Source organism: Rousettus aegyptiacus, unplaced genomic scaffold (genome assembly GCF_014176215.1).
Source record: "Rousettus aegyptiacus isolate mRouAeg1 unplaced genomic scaffold, mRouAeg1.p scaffold_m13_p_3, whole genome shotgun sequence".
Taxonomy (NCBI): domain Eukaryota; kingdom Metazoa; phylum Chordata; class Mammalia; order Chiroptera; family Pteropodidae; genus Rousettus; species Rousettus aegyptiacus.
The window spans coordinates 151,439,179-151,451,510 of record NW_023416306.1 but is presented as its reverse complement, the minus strand read 5'-3'; the positions used below and the strand labels follow the sequence as shown (position 1 = coordinate 151,451,510).

Sequence of the window (12,332 nt, the reverse complement as noted above, 5' to 3'; positions counted from 1 at the left end):
CTTATTACATTGTCTTATAGTCACTTTAAAAAAATATGACCTATAATAGTTATCTCTTTCTGCATAACAAATAACTCTGAAATGTAACAGCTTAAAACAATAAACATTTATTATCTCATAGTTTCTATGGGTCAGGATGTATGGTTTAGGTGTGATTTAGCTGAGTACCTCTAGATCAAGCTCTCTCATAAAGTTGTAGTTAAGTTGTTATCCAAGGCTGTGGTCTCATCTGAAGGCTCAACTGGGAGAGGATCCAATTCTGATCTCATTCACATGGTTTTTGGCAGGATTAATTTCCAAATTGTTGGACCTCCCTTTATTTGTTGCCATACGGACTTCTCCACAGAGAATCTCTTAACACAACAGCTGGCTTCCCTTAGAGCAAGTGAATAAGAAAGCATAATAGAGAGTGTTGAAGATGAAAGCCAGTCTTCCATAACATCCCATCACTTCTGTCATATTATTCTTGTTAGAGGTGAGTCAGTAAGTCCAGCCTATGCTCAAGGGAAGAGAATTACACAAGCTTATGAATAGCAGCCGAGGGAGATCATTGGTGGCCATCTCAGAGGCTTGCCTAGTATACATCCTAAACTTGAGTTCCTCAAGGCAGGATCCATGTCTCATTTATCTTTGAAACCTCAGCACCTAGTCTAGTTCCTGGCGGTTAGTAGGTGCTCGGTGAATTTAACAGAATTGTTTTTCTATAAAAACCTGATTGCAAATAAATTGCAAAGTCAGAATAACCCTCAAAATTAGACTAAAATACACTTTAAAAAATAAAATGTAAAACCAAGTGTTTAAGTGTTATGGACAAGGGTGTCCATGACACTGCTAGTCCTTTACGTCTAGGCACTTCTACAATTGCTTCCCAGTCGCACACAGAAAAAGGACAGAAAAGCAAGAAAATGTTTTTTTTCTTGTGACTTAGTACAACTCTTAAATATTTTCAAATGGAAAAAAAAATGGGAATACCATCTCAAAGGTCCTCAGACAACTCAGTAACTTAGACCACCCATGAATCCATCTCCCCGCATGGAAGATCAGCAGTTGGAAGATCCTAGGCCATCAAGTATTGACTAATCACTGCTGTTTTCCACCAGCTACTCATCAATTACACCACAAAGCTCTCCAGGACAGAAGGGAAAGCACAGGGATTATAGGGTCTCCAATTTGAGCAACGGTTTCTTTTTCGGGCTCACTTTTCTAAAGAAAACCCAGAGCATTTAGCCAGGGCCCATGGCTAGATGCTCCTGATGTGCACCGAGGCCTGAAATCCACAGCCAATGTCAAATATTCACATCCGATACTGATCTTGGGCCCTGGACAGTGATTTAGACTGACTTCCACATACTGTGGAATGGCAATCATCACTTTGGCAAATGGTTGCCTATGATCTACATTTTCAGCTAAAGATTTAAAAAGAGAGTCAACCTAAGTTGCTCAATTGGTGACTCTCTGTCTGGCAGTATCTGCTCACTGTCACATGACCAGCTCAGTCCAGATCTGATATTCCACATGGATGAAACCTCACCCAAGTCCTGCCTCTGCCTGCAGAATTATTGACAGCCCATCTGTTCAGTCCAACTTAATGCCTGGGGTGAATTTAGATTCTTTAGGTTTCTAGATTTCTTTTGCTCTCTGTCATGGTACTGGACTAGAACTGAGCTCATCCGGTGAAAAAGTTGAGATGAATTCTAGCAGTACTAACTGTTTAATTTTGAACTCTTCTTAGTTTTTTTCTCAAGGCTTGTTTATCCCGCCAAACCAGATGGGCAATTTGGGATCAATAGTATCTCTAAAAGTACTGTTTATTGGTAGCATAGAAAGAGCTACAGCTTTGTGGATAGCAGATTCTTATGCTTTCAATAAGTATTTTGGAAAAATAATGCCCAGAGGGGCAAAGGACTTGTCTAAGGGACTCGATGCTGCAGTAGATCTCAAATTGTGGTATTTGCTCCCTGGGGGCAAGGTTTGGTTTTTCTCACTGCTGCATTCCCAGTGCCTAGAAGAGTGCCTGCTACATTTACTTATTCAACAAATACTGCTGAGAGAATGAGTAAATGAATAAATTATCCTTGGTCCTCAGCTGCAGTGACTAATTAGGGCCTCTGGAATCATTACTGTGGCCCTGGACATCTTTCTAGTGCTCTGCCTTGACCCCAACCTGGGCCTGTCAGGTAAATCATATAAGTCAAGGTCAAGGCCGTTCCATCCCATTACTTCACTTTAAGATCAATGCCTTCAGGTTTACAGACGACTCTCTATCTTGGACCATACTTGACCGTGAAAATTTGGGGTATTTCTAGGGCCTTTTGAGAATGGTGCATGAGCCCTTAGCTATTTAGCCCATTAACAGTGCCCCTAACACTCTTGCATGGATGCTCTTTGTATGGTTATTAATGATAATGATTGGTGTGACAATCTCTATGGACTGCCTCCTGGGTTCCCTGGAGTTTGACAGCTTGAAGTAGGATAACAGACCTCTAAGAGGAGTTGAACTTGCCGCATAGTTAAGTGTTTTTCCTAAGCAAAAGCGGTCATGGCCCACACCAAAATTTATTTGTAACATGTTTTTGTTTGTTTGGTCCTTATCCTTTCTGTGCTCTTTCTCTTCGTTGTCCTCTTTAAAGTACATTAAATATGACAAGAAAAAAGGAGCCATGCAGGTACCTCTGGGGTGCTTACTGTGGTCATTGATTTTCAGATGTTTTAGTGTTAGAAGTAACACTTGGGGCAGATGAGAGGTGAGCCCGTGGACCACTGCAGAAGGTTTACAAAGCAAGCTTGAAAATTAATCCAGTGAAGAAGGAGTGCATGGTTAACATACTGGTCATAACACACACACACACACACACACACACACACACACACACGTTGAATTCTTTGTTTTCAATTAGAGTTGACATTCAACATTATTTTATATTAGTTTCAGGTGTAGAGGTTGAATTCTTGATTGCTTAGAATTGGTTTACATATTAAGTATAATGACTGAGCCTCATTCCTTCCACCTGACAAGTTGAGTTTCAAAGTGAGATGGGAGGAGAGAGAAAGTGAGAGAGTGTGAGAGAGAGGCGAGAGAGATAGAGAAAATTAGAATGAATGGATCTGATTGAATGAGATGGCTTCCTAAAGTGAGCTAGTAATAGTTTTTTCTCCTCAAATTACTCTTTAGCATGGATGATTCAGATTTGACTGCACTTTGCATAAATTCTCTAGCTAAAGCTTCTTATATATTTTTGCAATATGTAAATATTAGAATTTGTATGTGTGTATGAATATAGAGAACTGTTAGAAATTTGGGCCAAATTATTTTCTAATGGATGTTCATCGAGACTTGGTTTTGGTGCTGTTTCAGATTGGAACTGATCCTATGTATTTTATGTAATATAATTTCTATAAACCAGGCATCAGACCAAGGAGCACAATTTGAGTTTTGTATTTCTTGCCTGAGAACCATGAATATTTAGGGTCTCCTTTCCTGAGAAATTAGTTTTTAAGAGCTCAACATTGATAAAGTAATAGAATATAATTAGATGTATATAATTTAACAATGAATAAATAATAGACCATGATAGTTCCACAGTTATTTGTATCTTATTTATTTATATTTTTAGCACATCCTATTAAGATAATGTATTTTTTCCTGGAGCTCTAATTTAATCAGTGATATGACTTAGCCTAGTCCAAATTAAATATTGACAATAATAAAATAAAAACTCTTTTAATAAGGACCATAATGTAAGAGACACATGTCATAGCAGTTTGTATATTTCTTTTTGCCTAGGGTTTGTTGAAAATGAACTGTTTTTCTCTCACTGAACTGAATATCTATAGAGTGACACTAATGTGAATTTAATCAACAAGGGCAGATATTTTTGCCCCTAAAAGTTTGGAAATATCCATGTGTGTGGGCAATTGCGTATGAGCATCTGTGGAAGTAGGCAGCTGTGATTTTGCCTGGATATTTATCTGTGTGCCTTCTCATTCAAATACCACAAAATCCCACTTGCTCTCCCAGGAATATTCTCAGCATCTATGCACATGGGTTCTGAAAAGACATTAGATGTGTCCTTCAAGTGGCAAGAGGGCAATCGCTGCTTTCAGATGCCTAGTTTCTCTTTTTCACTGAGTCCAGCAGACATTAGCATATGATACCGGTCTCACACACCAGCCTCATGGACAGTCTTCTCCCTTCTGAGAAGCTTCTCACACCCTACTGGTTTCCCTTTTTTTCCCCATCCGCTGACAGAGCACCCTGAAGCCAAATTCCTATTGTCCGTAAGCCCCACCTACAAGTAAGATCTCCTGCACACACCTGCTGGCCATCAGTTTCATTCCCTGTTTCTGCTTTTAGGGAGGATTGAGGTCAGTTATGGGAGGGGTTAGGGCTGGATTAAGAACACCTCTTTACACCAAGTTCACACTACAGGACCAATTTAACAAGCAGAAGATTTATTGAACCCTCCTGATTGATAGAATAAATTTGGAAGAACTTTCAGGAAGGACTTGATTTTTAGTGATCTGGCTAGGGTGAATCATGCACACCGCACCACTTTCTAAGTTCATTTTGGTAATTGGAATCTTATAAATGTCCTGTAGAATCATCTCACCCAGGGTGACCTGGGAAGAGTTGTTTCCCCTTCACTCCACTGGGCTGTTTAAATAGCAAAACATGTATTCCTTGCTTCAAGAAAACAGGGACTATAAAAAATCTAGATTTTCAAGCAAGTACATTAGAGAATGATAGTTAACTTTACAGAAGAGATTAAGATAGAAATCTTTAAGTAGCAAGTGACTACAAGTAAATTGCTTTACAACAAATGTGCCTTTTTTCCCCTACCACCCCTGATTGGGAAAGACTGTCTCTATTATCCTCGTACCTCTAAGGATTTTAAGAATTAGTCCTGAGCAAAAATAAGGAGTTCTAGCAGTAAAACCTATAAATGTGCTCCTAGCACTTTCTTAGAAACTTCCTTTTGTCCAACAGCATGCATTATTTCATTCAGACCCATGATAGATAGTCTTATTCTTACAGTTTCTCTGGTAAATGACTTTTCCAGTTTTTGGATGTAGGCAACAGACAGCCAATTTGTTACGGTTGTGCAGATGGGAGAATTTAGTTCTAGGCATAGTTTTTGCACCTTCTAATGGCTAGTTGGGTAACTTGGCTTTTGTGTCTCATCTTCTCCAGCATCCCTTACTTTCCTCTCAGCCTTGACTGATGTCTTGAGTTCTGAGCTGAAGGAGCTTGCAGCCAGAGCTGAGGTTCACCTTAGTCCTACATTTTATGGAAGAAAATTGGGGCAGTAGAGGGGGTGTTCCGTGTGAACCTCATTCCCTTTCTTTGTGTCTTTGCAAGAGGCTGATGATTTTCTCAAGACTGAAATACAGTGAAAACCCATGGGATTTATTTTGGAGACTTCCAGCAAGGGTTTCCAAAACCCACTCGTTACTGTTCTCTGGTCCAAAACCATCCCAGAAAACATCTTCAGAGCTCGGCGCAGTGGTTCGAGAGAACTTGAACAAAAAATTGGCTCTCAATATATATATATTTTTAAAGCCTACAGCACCTGGTTTTCCTAGATGATCTCCCATCCAAGTACTAACCAGGCCTGACCCTGCTTAGCTTCTGAGATCACATGGGATCAGGCACGTTCAGGATGGCATGGCTGTAGACTTCAATAAATATTTGGGGGTACTGTTGGCTGCATGAAACACACACACATCAACCCCCAGCCCCACCCATGGAGGCAGCTCCAGATGCACAGTTGGCTGCTGAGTTCCATGTCATGCTCTGGAATGTGCTGACCTTCCTTCTTGGGAAGATGACACTCCTGAAGAGTGTTATTATTAGTAGGGCAGCTTTTGCTCTGATCTGTTGACACTCCTTCACTCTGGGTCTTTACTGAGCAATGGCAAACCCAAACCCCAAAAAGTGTGGCAGTCAACAAAGCTGACCTCATCTCTTTCTTGAAATTTCCTCTCTTGGTTGCTGTGAACCTATACTTGCCTGGTTTGAATCTTACCTCTCCAGCCATCTTTTCAGTTTTCTATGTTGGTTCTTTCTTTTGAACTTTAAATAGCTGAGTTCCTCAAAGCTCACTTCTAGACCGATTTTTTTTTCTCTTCTCATCTCTTCTCTCCTCATCCTTTCTTTTTTTTTCTCTTTTCCTAAATAATTTCATTAATTTTCATGATTTTAATGACTCTGTATTTAGCAAAAACTCCTAAATTTATGTTGAGTTCATATTTCTTTTTTAAGCTCTAAACCCTTACTATATTTGACCATTCCATCTGACATTTCTACCAGGATTTTCACAGATTTCCCAAATTCAATGTGCTCAAACAGAGCGAATCCTCCCCCTCCTCTGTTTGGTCCCTATATGCTTATTATAGCCTTCCTCATCTGAGTTAGTTTCACTGAAGCTCACCTAGTTCCTTAGGTCAGAAACTTGAGAATGTTTCTCGTTATCAATGGGTAAGTCCTGTCAATTACAGCTTTGATATTTCTCAAATCTCTACCTTAGTTTAACCATAATGTCTCCTGGTAGCTACATCGACCTTCCAACTAGTTCCTCCCAAATTCTTTCCTTAGCAGTTCCTTTCTTCCTCCCTTCCCTCCTGATGATTTAAATTTTTATTTGTGTTTTCCTTATTTAACAACATCTTTTCAACTTTTTATTTTGAAATAATTATAGCTTTGTAGAAAGTTATTAAATATATTACAGAGGTCCCATGCACCCTTTATGCAGCTCTCCCCACTGGTAACATCTTACATAACTATAGTACAATCAAAAGCAAGCAATTGACATTAATGCAATCACAGACCTTATTCATATTTTATTGGTTTCTAACTGCACACACATGTATAATTCTGTGCAATCTCATCACATATGAAACCGCCATCACAGGAAAGATACAGAACTGCTTCATCATTCCAAAGATCCCTCATGCTAAAGTACTTTTCTTTAAAACACGTGATCCAGTTACTGCCTTGCTTAAAACCCTGTAATGATTTTAAAGCTCTGAATCTTTTAATAAAAGCTACGAGTGTAATCTGGCTCCAACTACCCTGCCGGCCACCTCTTGCCTTTCTCCTTTCGCTAGTCTCTGCTCACTAGCCTTTTTCTTCCTTTTAATTTGCCAAGCTCCCCCACTGCTCAGAGCATCCACATGTGCTGTTCTCCTCACTTGGAACCCTCCCAGCTAAATCCTTCTCACCTGCCAGGCATTGTCTTTCTCAGGGAATGTTCCCTTGACACCTCAGACTAGGTTGGCTTCTGTGATTTGTTTGCATTATCAATTATTATTTTCCTTCATGGTACCTATCGCACAGTTGTAAGTAAATAGATATGTGTGTGGTTCATTAATTTGAGTTCTCTCTGACTAGAGGGTTTGTGGTGTTTAGCTAACCACTGTGTCTTTTCTGTATAGTCCAATGGCTGGTCTAAAAGGTGCTCAACAAATTCTCGTTCATGAACAAATTCATGAATAATTATTGGTAGCTCACTAGTTGTGGCTGGGGTGTGACCTTAGCCCATGGAACTGGGAAGAGTCAATTTGCTTATATAGATGTCTGCTCTATGAACTCATCTTCAGCCTTCCCAAGAATGCCCTATCTGAGAATTCGAGCATCTATGTCCCACACCACTCAGAATCTCAAACTAGTATTTTCTTTCCTATTCTATACCAGTATTCTCTGTGAGAGATTAGAGTAGGGAACAACTCTGGCCAGTGTTCTTCTTAGATCTTTGAGATGACTTCAAGAATATCAGTTGAATGTTCATCTAGGCTTTTAATGTCAGGCTTCTTTCTCTGGGTCATTGACAAGGTATCACTTTGAAAGGGTTACTAGTTTACAGCTATGGGAGTCTCTAAGTTGGATGGCACCTGAGAAGTCCTTGAAAAGCTTTTATATCAGTCCTCTCCTTGATGCCTCTAACTTCTCTTTGCTAAGTGTCCCCTAGGTCCCCCGTGAATAAGTCATTTCCATCCCCACTCTCACTCAGAGATAACTCAGTGTGGTTTGCATTGGTAGAGCCCCACATTTGAAGGGTCTTTATATTGACCAAATAGTATTTCCCCCTAATGATCATGATGTAACCAGCTCTCTGAGGAATTAGAAGGGAGGAAATGAGGGCCTCCTGCTAGGATGTGGCTTTGCCAAGGGGTGGTGGTACCACCCAGGATCCTGTATCTGTGGAGGGCACTAGGTTAGTGAAACTCACTCTAATTGGTGGCCCCTGTCTTTAGTACCCTTCTTTAGACGCACATAATCCCTCATGCGAAAGAGGCAAAGCAATGCACTATATGGTGGGTTTGGCAGAGTTGGGAGCTCTGGAGAAGGGTGAATCCCAGCAGTAGGCAAAGCTGTCAATTCTTTTGTGACAGAGTCAGTAATGGGCTTTGCCCTGGATGCCCTGGGCAGATTCCTGTCTGATTCATAGCACTGGGAAACCTGGGATCATCATCCAAGTTTCCTTTCCCTGCCAAGTAGAAGGTCAAGGGTCTTCACATTCTATGGGTCGTAGCTGTCCTCCTCACTGCCGGTGTCTCTCTTTTGGATGAGCTATGGCTGAGAACAGAGTCCAGCTCTGTAGGCCAAGCCTTAGTGTTGGTCCACTGGGGCTGTGGGCTCTAAGGTCAACAGCTTAATGTCCCTCTCTGATCCTGCTATTGGCTTGGCTAACATAATACTTGAGATGAAGAAAAAAGTTAGAGCCAGCGACCAGTCCTTTTAGGATAGACTGGCCATTGCGTGCCCTTTGCTGTGATGCTGTACTTTTTGGTCCCCTCTGCCAAGCCACTCACCCCTATAGTGCCTGGTGTTCAGAGTGTGGGCTCCTGCTAACCTTCTGGGCATGGTCATGGATGCTTTTGATGACAGTGCAATGCCTCACAGAGCCCCCTAAAAACCTCATATGCTCCCTCTGACCTCTTCCCTTGCTCCCTGAGGCAGTGTGAGCAACGTTGTATATCAGAAAGCCCAATTCCAAATAAGTTTTATGTGTTGTTCCTGCCATTATTGATGCTGGACCAGGAGATAGTATGGGTGACTCTTATGGTGCCGCCTTGTGCTGTGTAATATCCTTTCTCTTTCTCTCTGTTCACCATTTTCTGACTTTGTAACTGACTATATCTCTAGGGGGACATGCTCTTAGGGCAGGAGGATTTGGATGGCACCTATCCCTGGTAAAAGGGTTAATGCTTGTCTTTCTCTTTAAGCCTTGATCTGATATAACTGGGTGGTGGTGTGAGTGTGGGTAGGGCACCATCAGGGCCCCCGGTCTGTTTCCCAATGTATGTTTCTCGTGCCCTCCCTCTGATCCGGGCACAAATGTGTTTTCAGTTAGTGGTCTTGAGGGACGACAAGTCAGACCCTCTGGCCCTAATGCTGCCATTTCTGCTTCCTCTAGGTCACCCGACCTGCCTGCAGTTTACCCTGAACATGACTGAGGCCGTCAAGACCTACAAGTGGCAGTGCATAGAGTGCAAATCTTGCATCCTCTGTGGGACCTCGGAGAATGATGTAAGTTTGGGGCTTCCTCCGCAAAAGGGAAAAACACAAGGAGCTGGGAGTTCTTTGAGGGGTAGAGAGGAAGCCAGGCTCTTGTCACTGGGCTCGTGGGGAAAATGTCAGTCAGGACCTCTCCTTTCCCTTTGACTCCAGAACATCTGGGACCCTGGTAGCACAGAGATCTTGGTTACCCCCAGGAATAGATTATATAAAAAAGGCAGGATAAATACTTGATCCTTTCCTTTACATATTACTTTTCAAAATAACAGGGTGATTCCAACACCTATTCATGATTAAAACTTTTTAGAAAATACAAACTGTGAAATACTTTCTTAACACGATAAACTTTTTATACCTTAAAGCTAAAACTATTATCTTACTTAGTGGGGAAACACTAGAGGCACTTCTATAAAATCAGAAACCAGATAAGGATACTCACTATCTCTACTACTTTCATCATTATTTAGAGATATTAGCTAATGCAATTAGACAAGAGATATCAACTAGAGGCATAAGAATGGTAGCAAAGTAGTAAAACTCTTTATTTCATAAACTATAATAGTATATCTGAAAAACCCAAGAGAATCAATAATAAAGCTAACTCAAACATTAAAAGTAGCAGGATATAAAATTACCATACAAAAAATTACTAACCATCATATACACAAATAATAACCAATTAGAAGACATAACAGTAGAGAATCTCTACTTCCAATAGTAACAAAGAAGAAATACTTAGAAATAAGCTTAACAGTAAATGTGTGAAACCTATATGAATAAAATTTTAAAACACTTTTGAAAAGATATAGAAGTAGGCTTGAGCAAATGTTAAGACATCGTGTGATCTTGGAAGAATAACTCAGCATTATAAAGATGTTAGTTCTTCTAAGTTAATTTACAAACTTAATTAAAGCCCAGTAAAAACATCAATAGCTTTTTTTATAGAATAGGACAAGTTGATGCTATAGTTCAAATGGAAAAACAAGCATGCAATAGCCACAAAGAAAAAAAAAAGCATTGAAAAACAACAAATTATGAGAAGACTAGCCCCACCAGATGTTAAAACATGTTATAAAGCCTCTTTAATTAAAACAGCATAGACAAATAGACCAATGGAATAGAACAGGAAACCCATAAATTGAATCAACTACATATGGACATTTCATATGGAATAAAGGTTGCATCTAAAATTACTGGATCAAAGATGGACATTTTCATGAAAGGTACTGGGGACAATAGGGTAACCATTTGGGGAAAGATAAAATTAGGTCCATATCTCACATAATACATAAGAACAATCTCTAAATGGACTGGGGATCTGAATATAAAAAATAAAACCATATTAGTACTAGAAGAAACATGGGTAAATTCCTCTTTATTCTAAATATAATGAAAGATTTTTTTTGTGACTCAGAATTCAGAAGCAGTAAAAGAAAAAATTGACAAATTTGACCACATAAAAATTTGCATAGTAAAAATCACAATAAAGTAAAAGGACAACTGACAAACTGAGAAAAAATATTTGTCGCATATACCACAAATAAATGACTAAACCCCTAATATATAAAAAGCTCTTAAAATTTGGGGGAAAAGGGACCAGAAACTTGATAGAGAGTGGGAAAGAGACATGAATGAGACAATTCACCAAAGATAAAAATGGTCCTTAAACATTAAAAAGGTGCTCAAATACACTTTCATTAAAGAAGTTCAAATTAAAATAACATGGAGATTCTATTTCTTATAAAATTGAAAAGAAAAAAATTAAAAAGTATTACGATGCATTCTGTTGATGAAACTGTGGGGAAACTGGCCCCTTCATACATTGTCACTGGGACTACAAAGTGGTACAACCCTTATGGAGAAAAATTCAGCAATACCTAACACAACTATTATGCACTTAACCTATTAACTTAGCAATCTCACCTACAGGAATCTACCCTAAAGGTATACTCACAACATAAGGTTATTCAGGGTTGCATTGTTTGTACTTACTTGCAAAATATTGGATATGACCTAAATGTTCATACATGAAAGAATGGTTGAATAATTATGGTCCAGTCATACAATGGAGTACTATGCAGCTGTGAAAAAAATGAGGCAGATATTTACTAATTAATATGAAGTGATTTTAGGATATATCGTTAAGTGAAAAAAGTTAAGAAAAAGTATCTATATCTATAGTATGCTACCATTCTTGAAAGAAAGGTATAAAAACACACATACGTCTGTTCACTTGTGTAAAAGGAATACAGGAAGAATAACCAAGAAACTAAAGAAATTGGTTCTCCATAGATGTGAGTGGGAATGGGTTAGAAAGAATGAGGAAAAAGGGGTGGGATAGTGGGGATAAGGGAGGGTGATACCTCTCTGAGAGTGCCTTTTGTATAGCTCTGAGTGTTAGAAGCAGGTATTGTTTCACATACCCTATGGTAGATAAATACTGACAATCGACCAGGATGTTGGGGGAAATGAAAATGGAACTGACCAGTAACCAATGAAATTAACTATAATATAAACAGGCAACATAATCATGCTGAAGTAACTTAAGTAACTTTGGAAAGTCTTATTTGTGTATTTTAAGATTAAAGACAGAAATAACTATACAAATTTTGTACTCTAGTTAGTAAATTTGTTTCTCACTGGCATGTGAGTTAGTCATTCTGAAGCTACTTTACATGTATACAGGTCTGAACTAATAACTACGTATTGTGAATAATGAAAGTCAGTTTTCTCAATGTCAGAGAAAAAATATTCAAATAAAGGGGGAAGGCTAAGCTAAACCCTGTGATGTTGGATCGGAATAGGGTGTATCAGT

At 39.3% G+C, this 12,332-nt stretch overlaps 1 protein-coding gene and 1 non-coding gene across 9 annotated transcripts in view; one reads left to right on the top strand and one right to left on the bottom strand.

Moving 5' to 3' along the window:
• DPF3 (double PHD fingers 3) overlaps positions 1–12,332 on the top strand; it is a 245,508-nt gene that overhangs the window by 215,729 nt on the left and 17,447 nt on the right. For 5 of the 8 annotated variants that reach the window (XM_036218138.1, XM_036218137.1, XM_036218141.1 and 2 more), the window contains exon 9: positions 9,417–9,529. In XM_036218138.1, coding sequence (XP_036074031.1) covers positions 9,417–9,529 — 113 coding nt within the window. Of the gene's footprint in view, positions 1–9,416; positions 9,530–12,332 lie in introns of those variants that run through there. The other 3 variants (XM_036218145.1, XM_036218142.1, XM_036218143.1) reach the window with 3 other exon arrangements.
• LOC118601350 lies at positions 5,559–5,677 on the bottom strand. The gene has a single exon (XR_004950285.1). It is a non-coding gene; the product is annotated as a 5S ribosomal RNA (ribosomal RNA).